At 35.6% G+C, this 14,600-nt stretch overlaps 1 protein-coding gene across 1 annotated transcript in view; it reads right to left on the bottom strand.

The window, feature by feature from the left end:
- SLC2A9 (solute carrier family 2 member 9) overlaps nt 1-14,600 on the bottom strand; it is an 89,649-nt gene that overhangs the window by 18,922 nt on the left and 56,127 nt on the right. The window contains exons 10-11 of the mRNA XM_065735775.1: nt 13,917-14,018; nt 11,674-11,749 (exon numbers count right to left, since the gene is read on the bottom strand). Of these exons, the coding sequence (XP_065591847.1) occupies nt 11,674-11,749; nt 13,917-14,018 (178 nt within the window). The remainder of the gene's footprint in view (nt 1-11,673; nt 11,750-13,916; nt 14,019-14,600) is intronic.

Genomic DNA, 14,600 nt, shown 5'->3' with positions numbered 1-14,600 from the left:
TTGGAAATCCTGGAAGGCCTGATTAGGGCAAGATCTGACAGACCTTGCAGCCATTTGCTATGAGAGAAGGAGTCTTCAAGATTAGATGTTTTGACAGAACAGGCAAACACTTTGTGACAAAGTTCTGTTTTGCTAAAAGATGTCTGTGTAGCTCTAGATCAGATCAAGCAAAACAGCTTTTCACCACAAGGCAAGGACTGATATATCCTAATAGGGCTGGAAAACAGAATACTTGCTCACTGAAAGGCTTCAGTGTGTGCAGTACAACTGGAAAAAGACAACTCTTGAAGACAGGTATGGGGGAGAGGCAATGGAAGTGAGACAAAGCTCCTGGAAGAAAACTGCTGGCAAAGAAACCTGATATTCTTCAGAGGCGGCAAAATAATGTTAGTTTGTAATCAAGCCTTAGCTGCCAAAAAAAGAAACAAAACTACACAAAAGCCCAAACAAACAGGTGCACCTGAAAATTATACTGCAGGAGATCTGCTGGTGACGCACCCAGCTCAACCAGTGTGTGTTTTCAGTCTCTTTGTTAGGTTTTCAGATAGGACAACTGTCTTGCTAACTAATCCTGTGCAGAGAACTGGAAGATGAATGTGTGATAGAGGTGGGGTGAGTCACTGCTTCCTGCTGCAGACTCTCTAAACTGTCTCTAGTTTTCCACTAGAGAAATGTTGATCTTGTCTATTGCAGATTTGAGCAAAATAGGCACCTGGCTTGTATAAAACTGTAGTTAGTTAACAATGTTGATTTGTATCATCCAAAGAGCTGGAGCTCTTCTGCCTTAGATTAAAGGTCACATAAAAAAGGATGTTTAAAGGTTCATCAGTCAAAGGCAAACCAGCAGTGCAAACCATAGAACCAAATTAGAAAACAAAAAATACAGAATCTGGCAAAACTAATAATATAGTAACACTTATCTCACAGTTATTAACATTCTTGCTTTTAATATAATGCTGTATGGAAAAGGCTTTTGCATGTGATAACTAACATTTGGTTTAGCATCTATAAAAGCTACTATTCGAGCAGCCTACAGAAAATCAGCCCTGCAGGCATTTGGATCTTTGCTGGTGCCAAATAAGCCACATCACTTAGAGCAATTAAAGTAACAAAGCAATGGAGTGCAACACAAGTACATATTGATATATCTGTTGCAACATCATTGGTTAAAAAAAAAATCTGATATCTCAATAAATTTCATTAAAATGTGTGACATAGAGCAGCAAGGCCATTGGCTAACAAGGAAACTACAGACTATTCCTGCTATGTTCAGTTAGGTAATAATTCTTGAAGTAGATGCCCCCTGTAATTTTTCAGTTCAAAAGACCTAAGTATTCCCTCATCTGAACCATCTGATAATTTCTTCTTCTTCAGTGAAATTCTTCCCCTCGTGAATAATAATTAATGCATTTTTCTTATTTTTTTTTAGTTCCGTAAGGCACTCTTCTTAAGCAGAATTTTATAAGCACCCATTTACTGACTGAATTATTTTTATCTAATTTTTTTTAATGAAGGCAAAGTGCATACTACATAATTGAAGAGCTCCAGTAAGTTCTGTTTTTTTAAGATAGCATCCTTTACTTGAGTTATATTTTCTTTTAAATGCAGCTCTGCTCTTGAAAGCCTGAGTAATAATTTTTCACAGCCTTTCCTTTTTCCTGTTTCCCAAATCCTCTGAACTCAGTCAGTTCTGACAGTGTGATCTTTTTTACTGAAACCTAGACCTGAAAGCCAAGAGCAGAATGCAGTTTTTTACTGTAACCTCTACCTCATTTATGCCTCACATTCACCTCTGAGTCTGCTTCCTCCTCCAGCACACAATGTCCACTATCTGTTAGTTCATCCATAAGTGTTTCAGTTACAGGCAACATGTCATACCTTGTTTCAATTATCCTTAGTTATTTCTACCTGGTGTGCCTTACCACCGTATTCACCATCATAACTTCATTGTAAGTTCACTCATCTTCCTCACGAGTCAGTCAATTTTATCACCCCTTTTTAGGAAAACCCACCCAATCCAGCTCTGCCATAGCATCAAAACTTAACTTCTGCATTTCACTTTAAGAATCTTTCCCAGGTCTGCTCATCATCATCTATTCCATTTTACACTCATCCTTTACACACATTGTTTCCTGAGTTCCAAAATGAAGTCCCCAGTCTGCAAAGATGAACCGTATTTGAAATTGATGCGCGGTAACACAAAAACCACCCACCAATTTATACAAGTATCTGGTAAAAATTAAAGCAAAGTAATCTGTAAATAATGCAACCCAGAACTACACAAGACCAAGCAGACGCCAAAAACCAGTGCTCTGTCACGCTGTCATTCATTGAAGTGATTCAACTAGACAATTTGTCTGCTGTTCTGGTTTATTAAATTCGGGTCTTCCCAATCTGAAGAAATATGAGTATGCTCAGTATGAGCCATTTTTCACTACATATTATTGCCCCATGGTGAGAAAAACTGTAAAATATAACATTTCCCTATCAGTCAGGAGGCCCTAACTGCCTGTAGTGGCACACCTGTTCCTCATTCTCAGCACTGAGTAAAGGTTTTTTTCTGCTACTTTTGTGGATTTATATTTTAGTATTATCTGAAAGTACCTCTTTCATATCAGTTATTTGTTAGTTTGAGCACTTTTAACTTTTTGATGTTCCTGTTCTACAGGAAGAGATTTGGATACTGAATGAAATGTAGTGGGTGGTAAAACACATGAAAACAGGCTAGATGGTCAAATAGTCTTCTTGATCTTAATTTCTATTAAGCAATAGTTGGTGTTGTTTGTTTGTTTGTTTTTGTAGAACCAGTCTTAGCTTTTTTTTTACTATGGAATCAGCAGTCCAGATATGAGATGCACAACTGATGCACAAATCTATAGAATACATAGTTTTTTTTGGTGTTTTGATAATACTTCCATTTTGGTTGGGATCATTTCTGCAGGCATATGTTGTTTTCTTGTGTCATTTTTTCAGCCTAGAATGAAGTACAGTAGTTATCACGAAACACTTGGAAACTGAAGATCAATATTACATTTCTACTGCAGTACTAGCAATACTTCTTTTTCTTTCACTGTAATAATTCTCCATAACTACAAAAAAAAAATACAATTCAAAAATACACTCAACTTTATCTGCCTGTAAATAGTATTTTAAACATCTGTTGTATTTTCAGGCACATTTATCATATCAGAAACTTAATTATAGTTTGACTTCCAATTCTTCTGTTTGAACATGAAGAAAAAAATTCTTTACTGAGCTATGACTAAGTGTCTTCATGATATTATTCATTCTATAATTATTCACAGAATAATTACAATGATAATCAGATCCCGATTAAAATTGCTTCAGTTAATATAAATTTATTTTTTTATAAATTATCTTTGGAAAGGGGGATTTTACTTTAATAAATACAGAGAACCGTCCATTACTTTTTTTGTTTACTGTTAGGATAGTAATATCATGGAAATGCCTGAAATAAAGACTCACATGCATGATAAGTTCTAAATATAGGAAAGAAATATGAAAACCCTATATATAGTTGAGGCTTTTTACTTCTTTAATAATTTACTGGGGGAAAAAAAAAAAAGAGAGACATCAAGCATGATTTCTCTGTGATGAATTCAGGATGATGGCCCATTAGCACAAAATGCTGGTTGTTGTGAATCTATGCAAGCTAAAACAAACTTGAAAACTCAGTGTGGCATGTCAGGCTATTCTCAAGAAATGTTTTGACAAACAAATTAATCATGATAGCTGTACACAGTTATGTCATTGAAAGCTGTGTTTATCCTGAAGGATCCCAAGAGTTAGAATGCTGTACATAATCAGAGAAGCTGGGACAGAAGTATCTGTCCTTATTCGTCCTGTTAAAGATTGGTCACAGACTCTTTTCACTGTATATGTTTTCTGGGAACTTGTGAAGTCTTTAGGATATGGTGTCTTAAACACCACCAATTAAATAATTCAGCTATCGCTACAGCTGCTATTGTTTCAGATTGAAGAAAGTTTATGAAGAGTAGTAGACATGCAGTTACTGTGCCCAATTGCAAATAGCAGTATCTCTTTTCAACCATACAGAAAGTCAAATGAACTCTAAAGATGTCCTTCCTTTACAAGTACTGACTTGAAAAACGACAGTAACAGTTTCGCTACAGTGAGAGTTTTAAAGCTTTCTGATGAAGTACAATGATTCAGATAGAATAGAGTCTTAAAAGCTGAAAAGATCTGGTCAAAACATAAATGGTCAAACAAAACCTTCACCATTTTCGACTGAAAATGAAAGTGCCTCATGTTGCTAGCTCAAGCATAATAGCCCTAGAACATTTCAAACTCTTCTGAAATTAATAGCAGTTAATTACAGCTGCATTGGATGCATTCTGGAGAAAGAAGGGACCTGTTCTCCCATTTCCCTCTAAGCATCTGCAGCTGACATCACAAGGCAGCAATGCAGATAAGGCTGTGGTCTAACATTGTGTAGCAGTTTATGTGTTCCTATGACCCCCAAAATTTAGTTGTATACATACATTAGAGTATGATTTATATTTTCAGCAGAATGGAAGAAAATCAGCAGAACTACAAGTTTCCTTTCATTCAAGCCTTCCTTAGGCAGACATTGCAGGGGAGCAAGGAGATGAATAATGCAGTACATTTAGCGCTAGCTTTGACAAATACTTAGCAGACAGTTTGGTGATTGGACAGGAAACACCTCCCAGTTGTCAAAGCCAGGGTAGCTGCTTTCTGCACAACTGAATGTTCCCCACAGAAGTGAAGTTTCCAGAGCAGGACAGATAGATAGCATCTGGAGAAGAACTGCTTACTTTGTCAAACACACACCATCAAGCTATGTTTGATGTAGTCCTTGATCATGGATTTGACCTTCTGAACGATTTTTTTCCCTTGAAAGTCTCCCACTGCTGTAACATTCAGTATTTTAGTCTGGCTATTAAGACACACTGTCTAGCAATTTATCATTGTTATACAAAACTAGCTAACATTTGCATTTAAATGTTGGCCATGGGGCTTGGCAGAAAGTAGATGAAATGAACTTAGAACTTTCTTTTTGTGTGTACTGCACATGCTCGCAAGGAAAATAAAATATTTTTATTGTCTTGCATTGATTAGTTCTAATTTATTAATTCTACGTCTACTGATCTACATACTTATTAGTTTTCACTTTTGTAAATATAAATATTTTATATTAATTCACAGAAGAAAAAGGCTTTTTGATTAAATACCTATACAGCTTGTAAACTGTGAATTTTAAAGCCTTCAGTATTTTTTACTAGGCTTTCCATTTCTAGTCCCCACTAATCTGAATTATGTACGTAAATCAGTTACGCAATATTTGAATAAATCAGCTTTTTTTATGGTGCCTTAAAGCACACGGGTAATTTTCAGCGGTAAACTTCTTAAGATTTGGAGTTGTGAGCCATCAGCAAGTAATTAGCTATCATTCAGGCAAACCCACTAGTTTAGGTAAGAGGAGTGCTCTCAAGTGTCAAAGTGTTCATTTTTTGAAGGCTTCAATTAAAATAATTTCTAAATTCTATTGTTAAAGGGAGGAAGTTAATAAGTTTGCCTGCTGCTAAGAACTCTGTATGTCATCTGCAGCAATTCCTTTATCCAACAGATAGTTTTCTTAAGAATACTGGATCGTTTTTCTTCAGAACTTCCACTAATTGTAAACATTGAAACTACTTCTGTAACTGAACTTTGAAAGCTACAAACTTTCTTTACACTGATCTTTAAGGAAGTATTTGAGCAAAACTGATATCCCAATATATGCTGAATGACACTATCTTTATAATCAAGGGACAAATAATTTTCCCATCCCCAAAATTCAGTGGTGATGCAATCATATTGAAAGCAATTCTGTTATTTTTTTCCTTAACAGCTCAAAAACTCTGATCGCTGAATGGCAACCAAAATAGAAGTTATTATGTGAAGCCCTTCAACTACTCATTCTTTTATCCCCTTGATTTAGTAGCTTGATTTAGTAGTTGAAAATTCTCCTCAAGTGTAGGGAGTAGTTTTTTCCATTACTAAATGTAAAGGGATTGGTAAATCAGATCTCCTGCTGCTGTGGTTCGCAGTCCACATAAATTAAAGGAATGTCACTGCATTAATATGGCAGGCTCTGATTGCTGGCAGCTGGAAAGCTGAAATGGCACCCATAGGGCAACTTGCGTTGGATGGATGGCTGTCTCCTGCAATGGAGTGGCACGACAAGCAGGGGATGGGGCCAGAGATCGCTCAGAAAATCAACTGAGACAATCTGTGGTACATATTACATTATACTTATATATCTGTGGGTCAGAGATGAGTTATCCCTGAATGGAATTGCAACTCATGTTTGGAATATTTAGCTCCTCTTAGGGCAGCAGCTTTAAATCTACTGTTGTGCCCCCTAGAAGCCTTATAACTGTTAAGGAATCAAAATTTTATTAAATATCCATGAAAACTGTGCAAATAACTGTCTTATCTGATGCAGGATCTATTCAACTTGATCAAAGGATGCTTACCTGCTGGAATGGCTGTAAGGTCTAATAGTTATAGAGTAAAAGTTCCTTTGAGAATTAACCTAAACTTTCAAATCTACCAGTTTTTAATTAGATATACAGCAACACTGATTTATTTGCTTCTTTTTAACACAGTGTATTTTTTCTAGTAAAAGAGAACATTTTACCACCTGAGCAAGCTCCAAACACTTTCTTGAACTGTACTGAAAGAATGGCTCAATGGGAAGCCATGAGCATTAGAAAGTCTCACATTCCATTCTAAGTGGAGAACCTATAGACGTAATACAAAAAGCTTCAGTAAATGCCTATTTCAGGTGATAATAATGACACTGCATTTTATTTCAGTTCTTTTATGTCTACATGTGTGCTATCACACCTTTGTGTTTCACATCCAAGATTTTTTTTCTTCTCTGATGACATTTCAGACTGAACAAACCTCATGACTTTCACAGTGACCCTACTATTACAACTGCTCAGCTGTCATTACAGCTGTACGTTGGTATTCAGAATAAGAGCACAGACTGTTTTAAACTTTAAATACCAAAACGTCTTTGATACACCTCAGGGCAAAGCAATTATTTCCTCCAAGTTTTCTTTTGTTTACTCCGTAACGTCAATTTAACATAGGCTGAATATAACATTACCATGTTTCCACTGTATCTATATTCATCTGTGTTAGGAAAGACTTCACTGACATTCAATAAACCATGACAAGTATATATTATAAAACTCAGTTATAAGACAAAACCCTTAAAGTAGAGAAAAAAATTAAGTGAAACATTTTTCTGAAGTGTTCTGGTTTGCTCATGTTTCTTAACCATACCGAAAGTGCTATCAGTATAAAAAGCAACAATTGGGAAAGGAAGATCTCCCATCCATAAAATTATTTTTTCAAATTCCATCAGAGTGAATTCTATTCCCATTTTCTGCGATGAGTTTGTGTCTGCAAACATACTACTGATCTCATACTGCCATCCTTATTCATACTGAATAGGAACTAACTTTCAAAGTAGGAGTAGATGCAAACTCACTCTGAATCACTTCTGATCCTATTCGTACAAAATTCAACCTCACGCAAACACAACCAAACTCAGGATTTCTTCTCAAGGGAAGTGTTACTCACCCACAGAAATACCTAAATGATTTAGGGCCAGATGAACATTTCTAACATGTTACACAACATATGACAATAAAGTGTGATGTACTATTGCTGTAAGTTAGATTTAAGTCATGGGCTACATGCTACACAATGACAGCTAAAAAATCCTCTCTTTTCAGGCACATGAGCTTTTTTGACAAATGAAAGCAAAGATTGTACAAAAACCTTTAGATCTAGTAACTCACTTGGAGACAAAGAGAGATCACAGGACTTGGAAATAAGGGAACACAGGATTAGACTGCATCTGGATCGAATCCTATCCTCAGCTCTTTCAGGCTGTATTTCAGACAGTCCTTTTATAAATTTATAAAAGTTCTTTGCTTAGTTTCTCCTTTCACTGTTTCCACGGAGAAGCTAATGCAGAACTGAACTCCTTCAGTAATTAAGAGTTGTCTTCCAGTTTTGACTCTAAATTTGTTCCTGGCTACCTAGCACCTTGATTAGGGATCTGTTGTTTATTCTTTGCAGCAACATTTGCCATCAACTTATTCTCTCTTCTCAGTGATATTCTCCCTTTTGCACATGTATTTAGAAACGGAAAACATACCCTTAATCTTCTCCTTTGCTATACATTATGAAGATACTCAGCATCTTTTCTCATAAAACCCTACTTCGCCTTCACAGTAGCCCTTTCTTTGCAGCCTTCCTGTGCAAAATGCTGAATGAGCACTGTTTAACAATCTGCTCTAAGTCTTCATCACAAAAATATTAATGTCACACTTGACAATACAATGAGTATTTTTCACATTGCAAAACAGAGAGATGATATGTGGCAATATGATGCATTAGGTCTCTAGGAAAAGATGTAAAAGAACATGCCTGTAGTGTTTTATTATAATACTGCTTTTCAAATGACATATATAAAATAGGATCAGTTATCGAGCTTTCCGTGTGTCACTTAAAGATATCATTCTTATGGCCATTTTCAGATATCCTTAAATCCTCACCCTACTCCTTAGTTTCTAAGTCTCTTTTTCACTCCACCTGTTATGTGAAATGAAGATGATGAAGTGAGACTTCAACCATATCCATATACCTGAAGGGCTACCAAACCAACATAAATTTTTTGTGCAAAGATAGCTTGAGTTAATTAACAATGGATATAGAAAAGACTATTCAGATTTTGGAACCTTCAGCTAGTGTTACTGCTTGTGGTAATAAAAGCTGATTTTTTTCCTTCCAGAGCACTCCAAGGAATTCTTGGGGAATGTCCCAAGAAAGAAGAGATGGTACTGCACACAGGTGGCTAACTTCCCTGTGAGCTGGACATGAAAGGAAGAGCAACACAAACACCTTTTTTCAGGTCTTACAGAAACAGTACTATCTTGGATTATTTATACCTATTACCAATGGTTAAAAAAAGTCCAGTGCTTCAGTTTATTGTGCTTCCAATATCACTGAATTTGCAAAGGTTTAATTTGAAAGAAGTAAGGATTGCCTCAAAGCTATGAATATTTTGAAAACAATCCACCTCCTACTCTTTTCCTTAGTTTTTAAATATGGGTCTTAAAACCAACCTCTCTCAGCGCAGCATTGCCTCCTCCATTTCTCAAAACCAGAAAGAAGGATGCCACACTTAAAATGGTATTTTAAAGAAAAAATATTAATAAATTTCTTCATAGAAAGATGTATGGAAATGCTTAACACCGAAGTTATTAGGCTCTCACTGTATAATTTGTCATGCTTATTTCTATTGGGAAAGTTGCCTGGAAGTCTGTGCCAGCTTTTCTCTAACCATCAATTAATCTGTTCGCTTCTTTTTCACCACATCCCATCATCTGGGCTAATACGCTTGACAAATGGCAGAAGAGTCACTCTCTGCTTCAGAGAATGAACATTTAAGTGTTTTATACAAACTGAAACAGCATCAAAAACAAGGAGTGAAACATTCTTACCCCAGCATACCTGATAGCTCCACTGACAGGTGGTGCACAACTCTGCAGAAGACTGTCTCTGAATTGGACATGTCCAGGGACACCCCATCTGTTGTCATTTGTTTCTTTCTTTTGTAGGCTTTCTTGCCTTATGTATTTGTTTATATGTATGTGTGTATTTATTTATTTATTTATTTATTTTCTATCTACTTAGCTAGGAGATAAAAGGACTCAATTTTTATCATCTTTATAAAACTACCTCAAATTCCCCACTGCATGAACAACTAAAAATATTTCAATTCACTAAACAAAATTAAAAAAAATCATTTGCTTGCACAGCAACTGCTGCAAAGACACAGTGGTTGGTTTGGGAATTCACCAAAACAGATACAAATAAGCAGAACCTACACTTTTCCTGTTTAAGTCAGATTTCAGTGTGGTTATCCTGAAAGATACAGATTCTGCAGACACAGTTCAACATGTTACTATTCAATATCTATGTAGAAGCAGATATTAATTGAGAATGTGGGGATAATTGCTTTTAGCTCTAACAAAGGGTCAAAGAAGGAAGATGTTTTGTACAAACCTAAGCCCATACATCTCAAACTATATTTCCAACAATTGCACTTCACTCAGTCAAAATATCTCAAATCAATGCACTTGCTCATGACATTGAACTTGAGCAATGGCATGAATGCTTTGTGTAGACACTGAAAACAAACTCTTACTAAATTTCTTTGACTTATGTTTTGAATTTTTGTTTGCTTATTTGTTCTTGCTTGTTATCTATATAGGAATCAGAGATTTAGGTTACATATGAGGAAAAAATCTTAACAGTGAGGGTGGTGAGGCACTGGAACAGGTTGTCCAGAGCGGTGGTGGTTTCCCCAATCTCCGGAGTCTCTCAAGGCAAAGCTGGCTCAGACACTAGGCAACCTGATCTAGATGTGGTGTTCCTGTTCATTGCAGGGAAGCTGGACTAGATGGCCTTCAGAGGCCCCTTCCAGCTCTAAGGATTCTATGATTCTGTTATAATCCTATCAGTCTCTTTCTTTTTACTCTTTCGGTTGAAAGGTATATAAATTTCAGATCAAATGTGCGGCCAAGAAAAACACTTCCATGAAGCCTCCATATTTTGAGGTGAAAACTGTAAAACTATTTAATAATTTTACCAATGAAACAAAAAATGACATTGGAAAGAAATATGTTTCTCTTCAACCACATTGGAAAGAAATACGTTTCTCTTCAACCAAATGCCTTCACTTGTATGTAATTAACCAAGTAAGCAATGAACCAAATGTGTGAAAAAGCACGGTTCCTTTATCTATAGTACTAAACAATTTTGAAGGTTTTTTGTTGTTTTTTTCTTTCAGATTATAGATTTTGAACACAAGAGTCCCTTTAATTTTTGAGTGAATACATGAAAGACCGCCTGCTGCTATTTGTCTTCTGATAAAAACAATGAAATATCAAATCTCATACGTTCCTGAACATACCTGCTGTTAGTATTAATGTTTCACTGCTAAGCAATATGCCTAGAAAACATCTGTAAGCTGAACGCTTGAGTTCAGAAAATTGAAACAAATAAAAAATGCAGTTTATAGTAACAGCTGATTCTAGCTGTAAGAAGCAGATGGTACTCATCTGTATGCTATTCTGAAAGTAGGAGACGACACTATATAAGCTACTAAGCAAGTATCAGATGTTCTAACAAGAGAGCAGGAAAACAAAAGCTCAGAAGAATAGAGGTTTTTCAGGTTTACAGCAGATTTGAAAAAAGTTGCATGAACAGGGGTGATTTAATCCCTTTTTGTCGAAAACAGTTTGTAAGGGAAACTCTGAGAATTTAATCATATTTTGACATTCTGTATTTTTACTGAATTTGGATTAAATTAATTGGAGGATCTGAATCTGATCAAGTAAATGAATTCCAGAGCGACATCGTTTTATCACAGTGTTGCTATCAGCCTGTATTGCTATTACCTTTTCTTATCTTACAACCTTTGATGTCTTTAGACATGGATAAAATATTATTTCCAAAAAGCAATTTGTAAACATAACTACCAGTGCAAGAATATCTGGGCTTTGCTGTACACATTAATACAAAAGAATATAGACATACCTGGTCCAATGCAGAATGATGCAATAATTGCAAGAATGCAAAATATACTGAGGTAAGGAAGCCAAGACACATTATTCTGGGTAGAGAAGAAGACATTAATATTAAGTGTATTGTACTTCTTATCAACATTAATACAAAACAAAACAAACAATAGTGTTTTCCAGAATGCTTTTTCTATTTCAGAATTAAGTCTAGGACTGTTTTAGAGAATCACAGCCTATCTCCTGCACAGCTGAAGTCACAACTCTAGATTCTACTTATTTTAAAGCTCAAGACAATCCAGAAAATTTTTTCTATCTGTTGCATGGATTCCGCACTTCTATTATCCTGAGATATTTCAGATGTGTAAAAAGAGCAGCTATGATGATCCACAGAGCTTTCAAGTTCTCCAATCAAAGACTGGGCAGATGTCTAGATACAGCAGGCTGACTCTGAAAAGCACAGTTCTATCTGAGGCTTCACAAAGCACATGAAAAACACAGTCAAGACATTTTTAGTCATGAACTTTCTTTTGACAACAGGGAGGGTCAGATGTGCAAGCAGCAGCTGCTAGGATAAAAGAAGAAGCTACAAATGGCTTTTTAACAGACTTGTAAATGAAATCATCTATTTTCCTCACAAGGCGATCTGTTTGGGTTTGGTTTTTTTTTTCAGTCCCCATCTCTAAAAGATGGGAACTGAAAATACTGTATGTAATTTCTACTGAGCGCTCAGGACACTTTTTAACCATCTCCATGAATGCTTGATAAGAATACTATTACATTAGGAGAAATTCACAGATTCCTGTTCCTTTATCTGTTTCTTTTTCCATCAGCAAATGTGAAAACTCCTTTTATTACAATTTTACTATTTTTTTCAAAGCTGATTAAGTTACATATCACTGTAGTATCACCCTGAGTGGCACTGTAAAATACATTTGCTAAAATAGGTTATTATTTATTTCAGCATTAAATAATGACTTTAATTTTCTGACAGCTTTCTCTTACAGTCTGGCTTATTCCTTTAGTTATGCAGAAAACATGATTACAGTCTCCTGGGCTTTAATACAGAGCAAATGATTTGTAGATCTGCTAAAATTAGACATTCTGGAATTCCCATCTGAACGCACAACCAAGATCTCTTAAGGCACTGAGAGTGCGAAGGTGCAAATACAGAGGAGATGTAAACTACCCTGTGATCAACACTGGGTCTTTTGTTCAGAGCAATACCCAATCTCTAATATTTAGTAGACTGAGATGTTTCTGAAAAGAAATGAAAAAAGAAGGCATTCCAACTTCAGAGATCTCCAGTAGCTGAATGTCCTCATCCATCAAATAGTGTTTTAAAGGCTTTGGCAGAACACTTCTTACTCAGCTTAGAAGCTTTGCAATAAATGCTCTCTTCTAGAGAGCTCTCTTATTGTCAGGACAGGTATGTGAAGTAAAGCTTTATTGTGCTACATGTACAGGTAAGTCAAATAAAACTTTACCATGTCTCTGCATGCATCTGCTTCTCCTCAACCAAGAAGTAACATTTGGAAATCAGATTAATGGCAAGACACAGAAACAACAGCTGGCAAGGAAAAGCTTGATAAAAGAACACCCAAAAGCATGCTGTTCCAGACTGTCACTTCCATATCCCAAAAGCACTCAAAAACTGAGGGAAACAGCATGACAATGAAAACTGAAGCTAAACAGTGGAAAACAACTCTAGATTGGTTTACCTATCCTCCTCCAACCTTTTCAAATATTTAGGGAAATGACTGCTAATAAAATCTGAAAATAGCCTTTGCAGAACATCTCCTCTTAAGTCTCTATGTTTACAATAAAAATTTTGGAAATGTAACTTGATAAAAACATTAAATATGGAATCTTTTCACAACTGGAAATAGAAAACATCCAAGCAGAATAATAAGGTTAACATACACAGTACAAAAGAAACCTGAAGAAGACTGCTTTACAAGGTAAAAGTATAACAGAACTGTTATATTTTAACATACAGTAAAGTATTATAACTTTTCCTAGCTATGTAAAATTGTCTTCAGAATAGTTCATAATATGCCATGAAATGAATGAAACAATCTCTCCCTGACTTAATGCAAAAGCTGAGGCAGCTAACCACAGCATTTTGAAACCACAAAATTTATAACCAAACAAAAGACAGACCATTAAATCCTTATATCAAAACGATTTAAAAGATCAGCTTATGTAGGAATACTGTTTAAAACAGACAAAAAAGAGAGCAAAAATATGTAGGAACTGTACCTGCAAAGTCAGAGACACAGTAAGAACTGCAAAGAAGACGATCATCAACCCAAAGCCTCCGATGAGAAGAGGCCTGCGTCCAAGCCGTTCAATAACTAAGCCCTGGAAAACAACAAGTGGTATATGGGTTTCTCAATAAACACCTGAAGAAATCAGGGTACATAATATGCTCTTTTGGTAAATATGAAGATGAAAAAGAAGAGCAACAGAGCAGATTTCATACTACGTATCAGCTATACTGTGTTCATAATTGTCCTCATCATTATGTTTACATAATCTTACCTGTTTGGAAAAACAAATCAACATGGCATCTGTATTTAAAAGCTTGGAAAAACAAAAGTGAAACCACCAGAAATATAACTTGATAATAGTTTTATGTATATATTTCTCCTACAGAGCAAATGTAATCATATAGATGAAAAAAAAAGATCAACAGATTAATTCCACAGATTGATAAATTAGTATCATTAGCTTGGCAGATTTCAAACTTACTACTGCTCTTAATTTATTGGGTAACAGCTTCTTAATAGAAAGGGCTGTATCTTAGTGGGGAAAAAAAAACATATACATATATATATATATGACGATAACTATGTCAAGCTTGATTTTTTCCTTACTATTCACTTTTTTTAGGGGAAAACTCATTCTACTTTGATTGAGCCACCTATAATTTTGCACCAAATT

The sequence above is a fragment of the Cyrtonyx montezumae genome, unplaced genomic scaffold, assembly GCF_038088225.1.
Source record: "Cyrtonyx montezumae isolate F1298 unplaced genomic scaffold, pur_monq_1.0 scaffold_2, whole genome shotgun sequence".
NCBI classification, from domain to species: domain Eukaryota; kingdom Metazoa; phylum Chordata; class Aves; order Galliformes; family Odontophoridae; genus Cyrtonyx; species Cyrtonyx montezumae.
The sequence above is the reverse complement of the archived record's forward strand: the minus strand, read 5'-3'. Positions and strand labels throughout refer to the sequence as shown.